The sequence below is a fragment of the Notechis scutatus genome, chromosome 1 (assembly GCF_049901735.1).
Source record: "Notechis scutatus isolate UNSWTSFEM ecotype Mainland chromosome 1, rNotScu1.2, whole genome shotgun sequence".
Classification (NCBI taxonomy): Eukaryota; Metazoa; Chordata; class Lepidosauria; order Squamata; family Elapidae; genus Notechis; species Notechis scutatus.
Window position 1 is genome coordinate 65,726,993 of NC_142009.1, and position 19,737 is coordinate 65,746,729.

General features: G+C 32.8%; 1 protein-coding gene across 10 annotated transcripts in view; it reads right to left on the minus strand.

The window, feature by feature from the left end:
- BIRC6 (baculoviral IAP repeat containing 6) overlaps positions 1-19,737 on the minus strand; it is a 148,850-nt gene that overhangs the window by 114,679 nt on the left and 14,434 nt on the right. For all 10 annotated transcript variants that reach the window (XM_087966334.1, XM_087966355.1, XM_087966335.1 and 7 more), the window contains exons 5-17: positions 18,491-18,602; positions 16,124-16,206; positions 14,720-14,942; positions 14,475-14,635; positions 13,762-13,820; positions 11,533-12,927; positions 7,067-7,216; positions 6,368-6,593; positions 5,361-5,521; positions 4,620-4,748; positions 2,398-2,529; positions 1,993-2,171; positions 1,255-1,385 (exon numbers count right to left, since the gene is read on the minus strand). In XM_087966334.1, the coding sequence (XP_087822460.1) occupies positions 1,255-1,385; positions 1,993-2,171; positions 2,398-2,529; positions 4,620-4,748; positions 5,361-5,521; positions 6,368-6,593; positions 7,067-7,216; positions 11,533-12,927; positions 13,762-13,820; positions 14,475-14,635; positions 14,720-14,942; positions 16,124-16,206; positions 18,491-18,602 (3,141 nt within the window). The remainder of the gene's footprint in view (positions 1-1,254; positions 1,386-1,992; positions 2,172-2,397; positions 2,530-4,619; positions 4,749-5,360; positions 5,522-6,367; positions 6,594-7,066; positions 7,217-11,532; positions 12,928-13,761; positions 13,821-14,474; positions 14,636-14,719; positions 14,943-16,123; positions 16,207-18,490; positions 18,603-19,737) is intronic.

Consider the following 19,737-nt stretch of genomic DNA (forward strand, 5'->3'; position numbering starts at 1 on the left):
CTTCTAGGGGCACCTGTGGTTTTGCATCAAATTGCAGCACCCCAACTCACTACACCGAGCCTTCCCCACTTCCATGGTATCTCCGCACTTCCTCCACTTACCAACCCATGATTCTTGGGTGATGGTAGCCAGGAGCGCTGGGACTGCTAAGTAAAGTGAGTACACTGCTTAGTAACTGAAATTCTGATCCCGATTGTGACCATAAGTTGAAGACTACTTGTAACTTGAAGATGACTATGACCATTAAGTTTGTGTTCTAATTCAATGGGGAAAAGAAGCTAGGGTAGAAAATCTTAAGTGTGTTTTTCTGTTACTATTTTACAAACGCTTACTTTTCTAAAGGTTTTGTTTTCACCAAAACATTATATTACACAGCTAGTCCTCAACTTACAACCTTTCCTTTTGTAACTCTTTGAAATCATAATGGCATTGAAAAAAATGACTTATGACTTATAGTTTTTACACTTACAACCATTGCAGCATCCCCATGGTCATGTGATAAAAATTCAGGCTCTTGACAACTGGCATGTATTTAATGACAGCTGCCATGTCTCAGGGTCATATGTAATTTGTAACCTTTCCAGCTGGCTTCCAACAAGCAAAGGCAATGTGAGGGGAGCCAAATTCATTTAACAACTGCATGATTCAATTAACAACTGCAGTGATTTGCATAACTGGCACAAAGGTCCTAAAACAGGGCACAATTCACTAAACTGTCTTGCTTAGCAATGGAAATTTAGGCTCCATTTTGGTCATAAGTCAAAGACCACTATAGAATGAGCCAGTTTAGTAATTAAGGTGCTGGATTAGGAGCAGGACATTCTGATTTTTAGTCCTGTTTTAAGCATAAAAGCCAGCTGAGTCACTTTGAGTCAGTCACTCTGTCTCAGCTGCAGAAAAAAGATACCAGCAAACAACTATTAAAAATGTTGTCTATAAAACTGCATGGACTTGTAAGTATAGTTGTCAAATCTGACTTGAGGGGAAAAAAGTTTAAGATGTGCCATGTAATTTTTAATTATTTTAATTAAATCTAAATTAAACAGTTAAACATTAAAGCTTTATTTTTATATTCAATAACTATAGTTATAGTTCAATATAGTTAGCTATCTTATATATTATTGTTTTATATATTATTGTTTTAGATACAATGTAGCTCAATATAATAATATCAGTAATACATTAACCTACATTCTTTTTGAGTGCATGTTTAAAAATGTATTTATGAAATATACACACTGATAACCAACTAACCTTTCCTTTGAAATAGATGTTTTTTTAAATCTTCTAATTGTTACGGAGACTTCTTGTAGCAAATCACATCCTCGTAGGTTGTCAGATTTCCGTGAGGAAGTACTGGTTTCTGCTTTATTAGAAGACTTGTCCTGTTATTAAAAAACAACTCATGTATTTGAAAAGTCATACTCTGCATACATACAAGTATGTTTCACTTTGCCAGATTATGAAATTTACTTACATTATTATCCTCTAATACCAAAACAGATTTTCTCAGAATTTAAAAATCTTGCATTATACAGAAATTTGAAACATCAATATACATGTTTTACTATGTTTCTCAATATGTAAGCATATTATATATTACAATGTTCTTAATAATGCAAGCATGAAGATAGAACTATCAAAAATTAAAGAAAAGAGTGAGAGAGAGAAATTAGTATGTTGCTTATTTTATCAACTATATATGAGAAAATGACTAGAAAACAATAGTGATATTATCAAAAAAAATGTCCCAAATTCTACATGTTAGGTCTGCATATCATTTTAAACTAGGTTCAGCAGTTAAGCATATTGTAAGGAATATCAGATTCTGAAAAGTATAATCATAATATTTGTATGTCATGCTAAGCATGTCCGTGTATTGTGAACTGATTGCAATAGGCTCCTGCATTTGTCTCCTAACAAGATGGCTTTAGATGACTGATTAAAGGAAAATAATTTTGACCATTCTTTGTCTATATATCATTTAAATACCTTGCCTGCTGCAACTTTTGCTAAAAGTGATGCAAGTGAATGTCCCTTGTTATTTTGAGGTTTCAGAGATGGTATCCTTAAAACAGGCCAGATTCCTCCATTGCAGACTTCCTCTGTTACTCTGTCATTTACAGCCTTCACATGGATTAAAAATGAACGGTATTTGCCACCTGCCATGCCTAGAATAAAACAGACAGTCATAAGAAAAATAAATTAATTCTTGAAAACTTGTTATGCATGCTTACATTAGAAACAGTTATCAGCCAACTTTTTACCACAAAAACATTCACATTTTAAATGTCAGGAATCAATTCTAAATATCAGGCCTGTATTTGATCATTTAAAAAAAACCAAACAAACACATTTTAGATTTCGTCCCCCCAAATATTCTGTCAAGAGTATTACCTTTAACAAGCTTTGGACTTGTGAGTGTCAACATTCCAGCATGTCCGGATAAATCAAGTCCAGTAGCCAACCATATAGGTCCACACAAAATATCTTCTTTATGATCCTCTAAAAAGGGACATAGCCGAAAGCCTTTAAAAAATATAAAAAAGGAAAATTACACTGATCATAGCAAACGTTATACATATATACATATACATATGCATATATGCATACATACATACATATGTTGAGGTAATTCCCCGTTAGGCGAATGAGCGCATACAGGGAGACGTATTGAGAGAAGTGTTTGAATAATACACACACAGCACACAGATACACTATACGGTAAGTGTAGGTTTTTACTTCCAGAAACGTTTAAGCACAGTTCAAAATAAGCAGTCCAAAGTCATTCACAGGTTAAATCAGTCAGTTTTCAGTCCAGGGATAATCCAATAACAAAGTCCAGTGTCAAAAACAGTTCAGTATCAGACTTACATCAAATCCAAGAATATCAGTCAATTAGGAGGAACGGCAATACTCTCCAACAGAAGGATACAGAGACTCACTGAGACACACTCTCTTCTGAGACTAAGACAAAGACTAAACAACCCCGGTTTCTGGCTCCATCTTATGGCCGTTTGAGAAACCACACCCAATTACAATTTTTGCATTTTCTTAAAGATACAGTATTAAAATGTTTATCCTGGTTTATATATTTCCAACCCAAATAGCTGTTAGGTGACTTACATTCCTAACAACATACATACATACATACATACATACATACATACATACATACATACATCAAATAATTCTTTTAAAATAATAACATTGAAAGTAGGATATATTCTTGAAAAGACAACTCTTGTCTCATTTTGCTTTTCTATTTAATGAGATTTTTTAAAATCTATCAATTTAAAAGAAAAGCATTCATTTCTATTTTTCTTTTCATAATTCATTATAAACAGAACTGTCTTCAGTACTTCCAACATTGTAGTATAGAATGTTATGCTCTGTCAAATGTCTCTTTTAAATGTATCATTTATGAGTCTAATGATTTTAGAAAGTTACTTCTGTTACACTGACTACAAAATTAACACATTTGTTGTCGCCAATGTTAGCATACCAAGTGGCCTTTTATTCAAATTTTAATGCCTGCATGATTATTTTTAAAGATCTAGACATTCAGTTTTTTCAATGTTCATTAATTTAATGTAAAATTATATTAAACTAAGATCTCCCTGGAACATTAGCATTTAAAAGAAGTGGATGATTTCATCTATTCCCTCCTCTAACTACACATCCAAATTGCAATTATTAAAGTACTAATAAAAGAAATTATTCATGCATCAGTATAATAAAGAAATATAAAGCTAAAGGACAATATGTGCAAAAGTTTATTTCTAGAATTTCATTGTTGTTGCGCTGGTTTCTTGTGATTATGTAGCAATTCATCAGGACTTGCATTCTTTTCAATGGGGGGGACACAAAGAATTATAATAATATAAAAGGACAAGTCTGTCAGAGGAAATCATACTTCAAAGTTACCAACTTATCAAGCAAAAATAGGAAGTAAAACTTGGTGGCACTTGCAATCTGACTATTGAGATTCCTTCCTGGATTGTTTTCAAGGAACCAATAAGACCTTTCCATTCTTTTGATTTTCTGAGTTACAATAATTTCTGATGGTTCTTTCAGGAAAATAGCGGCACCTGAATGAATTGTTTATGGAAGGATTACTGAAACTCCAGTATTTGATTACCAACTCTAATTACCAGAATGAATGTACAGTATTAAGTTCATTCTAATAAATTCATTCATATTTGAATGAATGAGGTAAAGCAGATTTTAGTCAGTAAAACCAGTAGTAAGCAGGATCCCAGGATAAGAGAAACTGTTTATTTAGTTAGTTCATTATGATTTATATAATATATACAGCCACTGTTCTCACAATTGTAATTCTAAATGATAAATACAGGGTTAAAACCAGAACAATATAATACAATAAATAAATTAACTAAATGAATATCTTAGCAAAAAACATCTTAAATAATAATGGAACATACTTCCATTGTATGGGCCTAAAATCATTCCTTTTCAATCAGTAATGACAAGCACTAGGGGAAACTACTAATGAAACACAGAAGCAAAAGTTCACTAGACTTCCTTCTAAAACTTATCTAGCAAACTTCTATGTGGCAAATCTGTTTAAAAGAATATTATACTTCAGCAAAACTCACACTGTGACTCTTCTACATCCATGTTTTGCATTTCTTCATTCAAATCATCCAGCCCTGTTTTTCCATTTCTTTCCATTTCATGATGAGTTGGTGACAGAGGAAAAGTTATCTGTCTATCTACAGCTGCTTCTGGGGAACAAGCACATAGGAAAAAAACACTTTTACATTTTTTGAACAGCACAATCTCTTTTGGAACATAGTTTTATTATATAATATGTTGTGGATGTGTTATACAACTGTGTTTAAATATTTTAAAACTATCATGAACTTTGAAACAATTGGTGCTTGAAATTTCTTGGCTTTTGAGTGGTACATCAAACCTATGCTGTAAGAATGAAGAATAAAATAGATTTTATTACTATTAATATTATCACCAATGCTATTATGATATTGATAAGAGTGTGGGCGTGTGGGGCAATTATTACATTGTTAAATCTGAGAAATGGGAATTGCTACATTATCCTCAAATTTTCCTGCAACACAAAGAAAAAGTATCAAAATCAAAATTAACATTTATAGCATTTCCTCATTCTTAAAACAAGCAAAAGTATTTATTGAAGAAGATGCTATCTCATTTTGACATGTCGTGATACCTACTGTTCACCATGGAACACTGTTCAACCATTATATTTCATTTCATTTGACATTGCTTTAAACATGTTCAAGTTACTAATGATTTAATAATGCCATTTTGAAATATATAAATATTACTGAAAACAAATTGTTCAGTTATTTTCTTACCATTGACTTTTCCTAAGCCTGGAGCTTTATTTTTCAATAAAGTCACTTGAATCTGTGGAATGTTTGTGATACTTGAATTCAAAACAAATTTGAAATCCACATGTCCAACCATACAAGCCTTTGGCAAAACCAGTTCAAAAACATGTTCATCCCAGCTGTTACTACAAAGAAAATAGATGGAGGAAGAAAATGATGTTCAATGAGATAAAGAGCTCCAATTTATTTTTATCTATACAATAAGAAAATATGAATGTTTACAACTTTTCCATTTTTCTATTTTAGTATGATCCTAATTTGTAGATGTAAGATGCATTAACATTTTCAAGTTGAAATAACTTTAGGAATGTATAGAACATTTTGAATTTGCACTGATTTTGAATTAAAATGCCCCATTTCAAGTATTTTACACAGCATGCTTAACTGTAAAATGGTCTGATCATTTTGCAAATGTTAAAAAAGTATCTTAAACTCAGAACACTTTTAAAATGAAAAGCAATATGCTGGCATACATGACAGGACATTTTGTGTTGAGATGATTCAAATTTGAAATGTTTCTACACCTCTAGGACATTGTTCTTCTATATAGATGTAGACTACCTGAAATTTCTGGATTTAAAACCAATTTATAGAATGCATCAACTTCCAATCTTTACATGTAATATAATACAAATGAGAACCAGTTTATTCTATTGGCTAAGGCACCAGGCTAGAAACCAGGAAACTGTGAGTTCTAGTCCCACCTTAGGTATGAAATCTGGCTGGTGACTTTGGCCTACCCTAAGTCCAACTCATCTCACAGGATTGTTGTTGTGGGGAAAACTGAAGGAGGAAGCAGTATTAGATATATTTGCAAGTGTGAGTTACTTATAAAAATAATAAAGGAGGGATTAAAAAAATAATAAATATAAAAGGCTCCTACTAGGGAATTCTATTTATAACTCAAGATATCAGGAGATTCAATGTTTAAATAAAGTAGGGAGGTAAATGTTTTATCAAAAATTATTTACCTATCAGTTTGCAATTTCCAAGTCCGGGTATGTTGAGCTGCATCTCCATGATGCTGCTGGTGCAAGTGTTGTGGATGTCGCCTTTGTTGCTGTTCTTGTTGCACTTCAACCCAGCATGGTGGAACTGTAGCTGAGAATCGTGGCGTCAACGTTTCAAAACGAGTAAGCTCTACTAAAGACGTCAAAGTTTCAAGCGAGAATGGCTGGTCCACCAGAAGATCAACTCCTGTTTTTTAATTATAAAGTAAAAAGATTTTTAAAAATATTTAATCACAAAAAAATCAGTAGTTCCCACAAGAAGCTACAGCACTTTTTAAAATATTTAATTTGTCCTTTAGTTCAGCTACACTAAAACTAAATATACACACACATATTTCATGGCATCACGTTTCCATGCATGTTATGTTACAGAGCCTCTAGCTGGCATTTAGAAATAGAACTGATTAGCCATCTGTTGCTGGGGAAAAACAATATATGAACATTCTGGTTCAAGTTTCAATATTTACTTGAGTTTGGAAAGCATATTTCTGCAAAAGTAACAAACATAAAACGGATGAGAATTCTTGCAGCAGGCAGGCAAAATATAACCAAAAAAATTAAGCATACTGCTTATTTATGACTTTATAATGGTACTGTATTGTGTTTCTTCAATTCAATAGTATACCTTCTGAAAATATGAATGTAAGATTGAAGACTTACCTGTAATGCCTGGACTTGAAGGATTAGATAAAGGCTTGGTACCTTCCGTTAATTGCTCCGTCACTTTAGACAGAGATGCATCCACAAGAATATCAGCTTCATCAACATCATCACAAGTTCCTCCAATCTGGAGAAAATGAAGTTCTCCACCTAAAAGAAAGAGTTGAGAATTTAAATGGAAGTCCACAACAGTCCAAATTAAGCATATGCATGAACCAACTCATTTTGACAAAATGCTTCAATGGGGGGTATTTTCTTGAGTGAGACAAGTTTACTTCAAATCAGGTTTTGAGAATGTTGTATAGGGATGATCTTTCTTAAGAAAATGGAGGAATTGTGATTCTTCTGACTCCCCTGGGTCAAGTTTTGATGAGCTGTTCTTGGAATACCACTGGCAGCAATTCCATTGTCACTTGGATTGTCAGTTCTCATGGTGCTCAAGAACTTTTGTTCATTTCCTTGGACATTCATTCCTTCAGGTTACCAGATGATTGTTTTCCTCCTAATCTACTTAATATCTATATAAAACACTACGAGAGTTATGCAGAGGTACATTCTGAGATATCAACAAAAGATGATGCCTAGCTCCACCTCTATTTTCTAATAATTTCAGATGAGCCCCTGGGTATCCAGAAGAAACACATTAAAACAATGGTCTAAAAGATGAAAATAATACTTAATCCATATAGTGGAGGATTACTTGGCTGTCCAACTAAGTGGAATTCAACACAATCTTAAAAAGCCTCTTACTTAAGCGTGCTTTTAGATTCCTTGTTGCTAGGATGGTTTGTTCTAACTTTTGCTAGCTCTTAACAGTCCTTATATCCAGAGCTGACTTGGTAAAGGAACTAGAAACTTAAAACCAGTTCAAAATAGAACAGCATGATTGATAGCAAGAATATATAATCTATACTGATTATAATCTATATTTTATAATTTACTGTCTACTTCCGGTCCCAAATCAGCGTGTTGATAAAGTATCAAAAATATAATAAAAATCACAAACAATTTAGGAATAGGTTAATTGAGGAATCTTTCTGAATAGAGCATGCTCAGATTTTAAAATCATCTTCAGAAAACCTTTGCTAGGTTTTCATTCTAAATAAGGAAAGATGACAAATATGAGAAGAACAGTTTTTTCAGGATTGTTCATTTCCTGTCATTCACTTTCTTTTATTTTTTACAGTACAGTACTATCATTCTCTAAGTTGCTCTAGTTTCTATTTTAGTCTGTCTTCTTTTCTATATTTATTTTTAATCTATATATCAGGTAATTTTTCTTTTTATTAGAAATGTGGTGGCGCAGTGGTTAGATTGCAGTACTGCAGGCTACTACTGTTGCAGCCAGCTGCTTGCAATTTGGCAGATCGAACCTCACCAGGCTCAAGGTTGACTCAGCCTTCCATTCTTCCGAGTGGGTAAAATGAGGACCCAAATTGTTGGGGGCAATATGCTGACTCTGCAAACCGCTTAGAGATGGCTGTAAAGCACTATAAAGCAGTATATAAGTCTAAGTGCTATTGCTATTAGAAATCATCCTATAGAAGCATTAGTTTTTCTTTAATAGTTTAAAAAAATTTAAGCTTTCAACCACTATTAGCTAAATGGACACTAAACCACCGTTACGTGTGTGTGAGAGAGTGAGCAGGACAGCACAAAAACCCTATGATGGTGTATGAATAATGAGCTTGATATTGGAAAAATTCAAAATATATTACTGACATTAGATTGGATCTAGCTGATATACTGGATTGGAACAAAATAATTAATTTGAGATTTAAAGGTATCAGGAAAGGGAAAAATCAGAATATACTAATTTAATTGGAGATCTTATCTCAAACTTGAACAACAAACTACCAGATTTACAGCTTTCAAATAAATGAAGAAAGCGTCCTTATAGTCATCTGAGTCCAATGAAATGCAAAAAACTAAGAAATATACAGTAACAAAATTTGTAAACAGTAGATAAAAGAAAAAATATGCAAAAAGCCTATGAACTAAAAAAGATATATTGGGGTGCAGATAAAATGTTACTTTTTCATATTAAACTTGCCATGTTACAAAGAAGGTCTTCAAATCTCTAAGAGATTTATTAAAAAGACAAAAAAATTAATTGATGTTTTCTTTCAAGTTAACTGTATTTCAATCACAAGGAAAAGAGATTATTTCTCTGATCCCAGAGATACAGTATGCAATAAATCTAGATAATGCTTCATGAAGAATTAAGAAAGAACAAACTTTAAGGTTTGAAAAATTCATATAAGTAGAGTTATGAGCTGAAGACTTGACAATGGGATCCTTTAGCTTGGCAGACTCATATGTCTAACTACTTCCCTGTTGTAAAACTTGGAATTTGTGGAACAAACATTTCTTCCCTTAAATAAAGAGGTTGAGCTAACCTGTGGTGTATTCCAAGCATTTTTTTTCATAACAGATAACAATAGTAGACATTAATTACTATTACCATTTAAAACTAAAATAACATCAAAAGGCAGCAAAACAGTTTTACTAAAATTGAATTAGTTTAATTGGACAGAATATTTCTTAAAACAAGTAAAATAAATGTATTGGAAATACAGAGAAAAATCTGGAAAATCATTGCCTTCTCAAATGATATATTTACAATGAAGTAAAATGATAATTAATAAAAAATTTCTTGGGAACAATGCATGTACCAATTATAATGAAATTAATTTTCATTTTTTTGGACATAGCACGCAAGCAGACAATTTTTAAAAAATATCTTAAATTTTCCAATAATTTCAGGTGCGCACTTAGAGGAATTGGCCACACCCTTAATTTTTTAGGAAATCTAAGATATTATCCATAAAATGACGTTTGGAAAAGCTAAATCAAACCTCAGGGTGGTGAAGAGAGGATTAAAACTAATTGAATAATAATAATAAACAATAAATAATAACAGCAAACTACAACTAAAGTTTCTGAAACTCAAATGTTATACTGTAACCATAGACTTGTCAGAGAAAAACCACAAAAACAAGATTACCCAACTACTACAATATGGAATTTATAAAAGTTGTCCTTTATTACATTAAAATTTCAATGTGGTGTTGGAACCCTTGGAACGGCTTACAAAACAAACTTGTGAAATTAATGGAATATGCTAGCTGAATTTGAAGGGAAACTATTGTTATATGCAAATAACATTCAGGTTTTTTCAATGATCATCATTCCTCTCTATCTAAATTTGTAGAAGTTGCAAGATTTCATAAAATAAAATAAATTGGAAGTCAAATGTAGCTAATGGTTAAACTATTATTATTTGTTTATTGTCCAGTTATTTATTTCCCAGAGATTATTATTTCCAGGAAAATATACAGTTTAGATTGTAAGATTATTTTAAAAATGTAAAAATACCCAGATTAAAACAGATACTAAGACAAGAATGCCCTCTAAGTCTGTGGGGAAGAATTTGTGCCATAAAAATAAACACATTTTTATTTTAAACACATTGCTAAATTAATAGTTAATATTTTATGAATGAATTAAATAGCCAGAATTTTGTTACTCTTATAACAATAGTAGTTTTTATCTTCCTCATTTTAATCAATATCATAGAGTTTATCTGTTAATCTCTATTATGTATTGGAATGGATATACTGAATATGTGAGCATAGTTTGAATATGATTTTGTGTTCTTGCAATTTTGGCAAGTTCTGGGCACTAATTAAAATAGGAATTTGGTTATATTTCCAGCACTGAAAGCAGTTGTTAGACATATCTGGGCCAAACTGGGTGGAAAATTTAAATTTGATTTTGCTTATGAGAAACTGACTGAAAATGACTGGTAATGGATTTGTCAAAAAAAAATACACTCATAACAAAATCATTACCTTCAAACAGCAATTTAGTTTTAAAACTGTTGGAAATGGTACATGCAAACTAAAATAACAATGTATTATTAGTAAACATCGTAAAAAGATTTCAAAAATATTTTTTTACAAACTTGGTTAATTCAGGAAAAAAAATTATCTTCAATCTCACACACGTGTGTGTGTGTGTGTGTGGACATTTAGAAAAGCAGTTACATTAGATACTTGTATGTTTTGCATGATAATTTTGTTCTATAATATTAAGTGGAAACTTATTTTCACCATTTTTTTCATTGAAATTTTACCCATAAAATAAGTTAGGTTTTTATTCTGAAATAGATAATAGTACAAAATAATATTTTAAATTTAAATAAAAACATACAAAAAAGAATTAAGTAGGCGTCTATTAGTAGGCTCTTAAAGATCAGGACAACAGCTGTGACTGAGAGACTGAAGCCCTTCCGCTCATATATGTGTGGAAGTCATGGAGGAGAAACTAACAAGAAGGCAGAGTTTTGATAAGATGGTCACAGCTATCATTTTGACTTTTCTTTCCCCAGCTGACACCACAGGGTATAAACAGAGAAACCTGGAAAAATGAAGCATTTTTTAAAAAACAAACAAAAATCTTACCTCTAGTGCACGCACAGAGTCTATCGGTGCCTGAGCAGTATATTACTGAGACAAATTTGTCTGGTTCTTCAGTACCTTCCTTTTTAGGTGGCTCCACTTTGGCCAGGATTTCAAAGTTTGAAAGATCTAATATTTTAACATAGCCTCCCTGAGTGGTTATTACTAGATGCCCAAGAGTAGAGATTTCCGATCTTTTTTCTCTCTCGCTGCCATTCTTAGAAGTTAATTGTATTTCCTCTGTAGGTTCCTCACAGTCATCTTCTCTATTATCCAATATGTCTGGTGGGAGCAAAATCAATGAGGTAATGGTATCCTGGGGGTCTTTGATATGCTGAATTTTTATAGGTTCCTCTTCTAGAGTCACAATCCTAGTGGCATAGTTCATTTTATAAAGCACTAGATAACCACCACTAGCGCTTCGTTGTTCTGGCTGGATTATTAAGGGCATCTGTACGTCTGCTGGTGAGTCATGCTGGATCATACTGATATTTGCACCATTCACTACAGTAAGATTAGATTCTATTTCTCCTTTCCTTCTATTACATAGTGCCGAGTTTAATTTATTTAAATTATTCAAGGCCTCTACTTGATTTATTGCACTCAGGGATTCAACAGGACATGTCCGCAGCCCTATTAATAAATGAACTCCATCTGCACAAGGAGTGATTGAATCTACACAAAAATTCTCCTCCTCTGCAAACTTTGGCAGTCTTAGGCACTGAACCAAAGTTCCAGGTTTGGGAACCATTGAGTTCCACTTCTCAGAGTCCGGAGAAGTTAGGCTGGCTGTTGCGTCTGCAAACTGCTGAATGTATGTCACAGGAGGATCTTGCAACAGCAATTGCTCCTGGCTATCCAACTCCATCTCTATGATTTGTGGGACTGTAAAACCATCATCATGTAAACTTTTACTCATGATATTGTTCATCTGTGAAAAGATTTTTCCTGCTTTTTCATCAGATTCCTTAATGCTGTAAAGCAGTAATATAGGTGAAGTCCTCCTTACCAGAGGAGAATTCAGTTCTGAATTAGTACAGGATTCGTTGTCAGTTGATCCCAGGTCTGATATACTACCAGCTTGAGTCCTGCTTAAATCATCCAGTGATCTCTGAGAATTACTACTAACAGGAGAGGTAGCAGGCGATTTGTATGTTAATAAACCTCCAGCTAACAAACAAGGAAAGGGAATGTTGTGGTGTTCCACATGCTTTTCCTTCATCTTTTCACTTTTACAGTTAGTTAGGCAAGGGTTTGCCCCAAGTTCTTCTAAATCTTTCACTGTGTCTTCAAGTACGTTTGCAACTATTTCCCACTGAAGTTTCTCAGGCTGCTGAAGAATGCTGAGAGCAGTTACATCAAGGCTGACCTCCATGGTTTCCTTTTGTGATGTGTGTCCTTAAAAATAAAACATACAATGTAAAAAAAAACAGAATTTATACATAGTACAATTATGTTTTTGTAAACTTTTATATTTCATTTATTTTATTTACACACACACACACACATACGCAAACCAACATCTAATGATATCTTCAAATATTTCTATTTTATCCAAACCAGGTAATTGTAGCTTGCCTAAGCTTGAGGATGGGGAAAACATGCTTTGTCATGTGAACGTCTGACACCTAAAAATTTTACAGAATAAAAGTAAATTACATGGTAGAGAAATGCATTTAAAATATGGTATAAAACATTTGCATAATGTGTTAATATGAAATCATCACACAAACAGGTATAATTTCTATACTGGTAAAGTGAAATATAAAATATCCAATGCCTAAAACAGAAATAAGAGGAAACCTACGCATATTTTCAGCATCAGTGGTAGAGATCCTAACCTTGAAGGAAAATAAGGGCCGGTCAGAATGATCTATCTCACACCTTCAAAAAGATTTAAGGGTTTCAAATACATTTTCCTCAGAGAATAGCATGAAGACATTATTCTCAATCAGCCAGCCCTTAAAAAAAAACTTCATTTGGGGGCTGCCCTTTCTGTTGAAAAGATTGCAGGTAGGAACAGAAGAAAAAGGATCATGAGACACACTTTCCCTGAACTATTCTCCCTGCCGTTTCTTATGTTGAAAAAAAGTTTTCTTTATTTCTTAATTCTAAATCAAAATATTAAGACTAATAGCAAGATATGCAATTCTTATTCTTTATTGACAAAAGCATTGCAAATAATTGCAAGTAATGTTATTTCTATTTCATAATAAAATATTATGTGCCTACCAGTCACTGATTCTGATCTGGAATGCTCCTCACTGTCTGAATCTTCTAGCAAATCATCACTAAAGTCAAGAAAATAAGAGAAAATAAGTCAAGAAAACAATTTAATACAATATACCTACTTCTAAACATAAATTTTAGCATTAAAATCTGTTAATATACCAACATATTATAAAATTATTCAATTAAATTAGTTAGGCAAGCTACTGATGAGTCCAATTATGATTATACTTCTATTTTAAATCCATTCTGTGATTTAACCTATAGATACGATCTTCTAATTCAGATGCAAATAGCCTGTATTTTTGCTTTAGAAGGTATATGGGAAAGAATTTGTTGAGGACGTCAAGTTAACCATAAGGAGAGTCAATTGACCTTATACTCTCATACTAGTGAGATCATCAGGACATATATTCTGTTTTTTTATAAATCAAGGTAAATACATTTCTTGCTGAAAATAATAAAAGTATGAGTGCAAAAATGTCTTTTTAGAGCAACTATTTTGTGTAAAAAGAAACCCTTCATATTGGAGCAAATGTAAATTAATTACATTAAATTAAATTAATATTTTGGTCCACATTCCCAAAATTATTGTATTGTGAAAACAAAGCTATCTTCTCTTGGAAGGAACTGAATATTGATAGTTTACCTCAGTACACTATGACAATATCTTCTTCCAAAGAAATAAGCACACTCACATTCAATCAAATATTTACCTGTCTCCTTCTAATTTTGGTATATCTGAACAGCTAGACGAATCTTCTATCCATGTTATTGTTGGTCTTCTTGAATCAACCCCTGAGCTCTGTTCCCCAGACAATACAAGTTGCTGTACAATTACTGGATCATAAGCATTGATTTCAAACTTCAAGTGCACCTATGCAAATTTAAAAACATAATTAAACTTAGATGCAAATTCATATTCACATAATTAGCATTATAGCTCAAGACAACAAGATACCTTCATAAGTTTTGAAATATCCCATATACAGATCTTTCCTCGTTTTGTTGCAGCAGCTAAAAAATGAGGGCAGCTTCCAGATCCAAAGCAGACTATTCTGTCTGTGCCATCTGTACAAGGAAACTGCGCTGGACTTGTTGCCAGCGTGACCGAGAGGGGCACATTCTGCGTGTGTTCACCTTTCACAAATGGGCAGTTAGGGGAATGTCTTTCATGTTCAGACCTTAATGAATTAGAAAGATAAGTGTTAAAATGTAACAGCACTACTTTTGTCTCATTAGTAATTTTGCTGCGTATAAGCTAAGGTGTTTGGCTAATTAGCCTATAAGATAAAAGCACTAATCTAGCTAAGTTAAAGAGATAAAGTATAGATTCCAAAGTTCCTGTGAGCAAACCCCTATTCATAGCCATTTTTGCAGAAAAGGAGCAAAGGTGATTTTTGGTCATTACTCTTCTACTGCAACTCTCTGTACCTCCAACAATCTTATCTGGAGAGCTGAGATTACCCTCTAGGATTTTATAGTCGGTGACATATGTAGCTGTAGTTCCTCCATCTTATCTTTCACAGTATGGATCCAGAAAGCATTAAGGAACTCATTCACTTTTAATTTTTACCTGAATGCATGTGAAATTTGTGATTTTGAAGAAAAAGGTTTAAAGGTTCACATAACATGTATTCATACCGCAATGGATTTACTGTACATGTTAAAGTTCATAATTCAGCATCTTGAGATGTAATTCACAATTCAAAAATGCATAAAAGTGATTATTTTAAGGAAAGGAGAAAGAAACCAATATATTAGGAGAATCAGTTGTAAACATGCATGCTTCAGAAAGTGTACGAAGATGAGTGATTAGAAAAATAGATACTTTTTTTCAACATTTTTCTCTCAGATTTGTGAATTGGTATGTAAATAACTTAAAATCAATTGACAATTTGGAAAATAAGAAAGAGAATATTGAGAGTTATCCCTAAGTTCCAGAATAATAATGGGAAGTCATTGTTTCTGAAATTATTATGATTTGCTTGCAAGTATTATTTAAGAATGATGATTAGAAATAATGGTTGGTTCTTCATTCCATTCTCTAAAGACATCATTATTCAATCTAATTATTAAAATACTCTTTTTAAACAAGACAAAAACTCCTCAAATGGAAATTATGTCTATTACTGAACATTCAAAAATATTTTATTTAATATTTAAATATTAAATTCTAAAAGAATTCTATCAGAAAATCATATGCTACATTTTGACATTTTAATTACTTAAATGCTGTAATCAGACTTGAACCTAAGTATGTCACAAAAAGATCTAAATTTATAGATCTAACTCAGTTTCTAAGGTAAGCCTTAAATAAAGAATAGAAAGCAATGCAGATATGTCTCAAATATTACATTCTCACCAAGGTTCATCTGTTGGCTCCCAGCATACCAAACATACACTACACGTAAAACACATGGCTCTGTCATCTCCTGATGATGCAGGCTACAGGAGAAGTAAGAGCAACAAATGAAAGTTTAAATGTGACATACAGTATCCCATATATACAAACCCACACATAGCAGAGAACTTATTATTGCTACTATCTTAGCATACACATACAAAAAGAAGGAAAGAAAAAATGTCTTCTGGATAAATGCAAGTTCCTGAAGGGATAAGCTTCTTGCAAAATATATGTGTGTAACAATATTTGTCTCATGCTGTTACAAAATGAGAAAATCACACATTGAGGCAGGAATATCCAGAATGAATAAAACATATTTGGCCATAAGTAACTTTCAGAAAAGCTTTGCGGTAGTAATGGATAAGTATCTTGGTGGAATACTCATCTGCAATTATTTCTCTTTTGGAAATCACTGAACTGTCTTTAGAAAAAGGCTTAACAAGCAGCTACTATAGCTGGATGCTTTACTAGCCTTTCTTACTCTCCCAGGACATTTTATAGCAGATTTCAAAACAACTGTTTTGAAAAATGAGACTTTAACTCCACTATTGGGGAGTGATTGTTTTACTTGCAAATATCAAAAGGTTACAGACGATCTCAGAAATTTTCAACAAATCTAAGAAGTTTATAACATATTGCAATTGGTAATTGATAAAATTTGGAAATTTGCCTGACATAATTGATTTCTTCACTCACCTCATCCCGATTTAAATCCTACATCAGTCTACAGCAATGCCTTAGATCATGAGTAGCCAACTCTTTGGCCTGCTTGGGCCACACTGAGTGAAGACAATTTGTCTTGGGCCACATATGAAATATATAATATAGTTAATAGCAATAGCACTTAGGCTTATATACTGTTTCATAGTGCTTTCCAGTCCTTTCTAAGCAATTTACAGAGTCAGCATATTGAACCCAACAATCTGCATTCTCGTTTGACCAATCTCAGGATGGAAGGTTGAATCAACCTTGAGCCGGTGAGACTTGAATTCCTGGCAATGAGCAGTGAATTACCCTGCATTATTTTTTTATATTTTATATGATCTTCTGAGGCCACATTACTAGCTGAAGTGAGTTTCAGTTCACAAAAGCTTATGCATTTTAATAAAAACTGTTGGTTAGAAAAAATTCTACCAGATTCCTGACTTCTTTTGCCACACCTCTCCTCCTATAATCTTTCAAAATCAGTAATTAAGAATAGTATATAGTCCTACAACAAAGAATGACCTGATTTGAAACAAAGATAATTTACAAAAATGTTTGCTCTTTTTAATAATAAAATAATATAGCAAGATATCCTGCCCCTAATAATTTGTAAATGCCATTTGTATAATTTAAATAAAGTATTTATTATTTCTCTATTTAGAAATATTAGCATAATAAAATAAAAATATGGGAAAGATTGCATATTTCAACAATTATCTAACAAAGAAAAGTCACTTGCCCCTCTTTTAAAAATATTTTTAAGTAACAAAAAACCCAAGAAACGATTAGGATAACATATTAAGAACTGCTGACCTCAGGGCTCTTTTTACTTCTAGAAAGCTCTTATATATTAAGCCTCAAAGATTTTTGTGAATATAGTGAATAGATAGGAGGCTGCAGGATCATAAGTTGTTTTGAAACAAATCCAGTTACGCAGAAAATACACAAAAGTATCCTCATGAACATGTAAAGCTCATATGAGGAAAAAAAATTATTTGCTAAAAGTGATGGCAAAAAGCTATAATGGGAGAGTTGATTAGGGATAAGGGATGCTTTCCTCACCCATGTTTGTATGTATAGGTGGGTTTTTTTTAAAAAAAAAGTAGTATGATAAAACAGTCTTCAAAGAGTTTTCTTGCCACTGCCATCTTCTAGGATGTTTTCTGCTTTGCAGTCTAGTATTCTATAGTTCTGGGTATTCCTTGAAGTCCTTCCAATCAAGTATTGGTCAGGCCCATTCCTACTTAATTACTGAGGTTATACAGAGGATGCCATGTACTGAGACTAAACACATCATTAATATGCTGGTTGTGGCTTATTTCTAAGTAGTTGAGTTGTGCTTCAGGGTCGAATATGGCATACAGCATTTCAAATTCAAGGTCCACCTCATGCAAAGAAAATTATGTAGTTGTTCCCCATCTTATATCCTTCAAGTTGCCTTGCAAATGGATTTAAATATCTTTTATAAACATTTGACCAGAATTGTAGCATTTTTAAAATTTAACATTTGTAAATTTTATTTTGCCCCCCCAAGGCAAACTTTATTTTTGAAAAACTGAACATTTACAGCACTAAGAATAATACGTTTGTACGATTTCAGTTAGAAATCTATTTATTTACCTGATGGTAGAACCCAGCTTGAGCCATGGGATCTGGCTGTGCCCACCTATAACCTACATGAGGCCATGAGGTGAAGGTTTCCCGTCTGTTAGCCTCACTATACATTAAAGACCTTGGAAGAAGAAAAAAGGAATTACAAATTTCGAATAGTTCAAAGGTTCCCTAGTTTTCTTAATTCTCCAATCTTAAGTAGATCACTGCCCCTTCCAAAAGATACGAAATTATTTACTGTTTGCACCCTGCTCATAAAATCACAACTTAAATAATCACCTGTATTTCTCTTCCTCCATCTGCTGAATTTCTTACTCCTTCTATCACCCATAGTATAATTCTCCCTTATAGAATTTGTATTCCACCATAGATACATGCTCACAGTTAAGGGTTATCTCCCAGAACGGTGATTGCCTCACATAAAAAATTAACACGTGAATTTATAGGTATATTACAAGACACTGTTATAATGCAACATCCAGTTTGCAAAAGTTAAAAAATGCGGTAGCAACTTTTTTCTTTCTCCACATGCTTAAGAGGGAGAATTTGGGCTTTTCCCTTCAGGAATTATTATTCAGGAATTATTTCAAAAAACAGGAATGGATAAACCATAAGTCATGTGGTTCCCTACAATCTTTTTCCCCCCAGATAATACATTGCCAAAACTAGCAGCACACAGAAGTGTACCTATTCACTGAGCTCAACAAGAACACTCCCACCCCAATATCAATCTTCACATTGGTTTTATATATCTAAAGACATATTTAAAGTACCTGCAAACACTACTAATTATATTCCCTTGTATGGATGTAATTGCTTTCCACAAACTAAACAAACAAACAAAACAACATAGTACCTGATCTTTACAAGTTTTTCTGCATAAAGAAACCTGAGTATCTAAGGTGTGCTATGATTAGCTATACAAGATGACTCTGAAATAAGTCTGAAACCATTCTAACTTTACTCCTGAAAGTAAATCAGGAAGATTATCAATCATCAGATAAATTGCCAACTCTCAAATGTTAGACATGTTGGAAATTTTGAATACTGTATCCAGGATGCAAAATGGCTCGACAAGGAAGCATAACCATTTACAATATATCAATATTCTAAGAAGAATGTTCCCTACTACCCAAATTACTTCACCATTTTTCTTCCTGCACAGCTGGATGCTGTACATGCAGCATTCTACATGTTTATTTTCAAAGAAACCTGTGGAGTCCAAGTGAATTGAGGTACTTATAGAAATAAATATT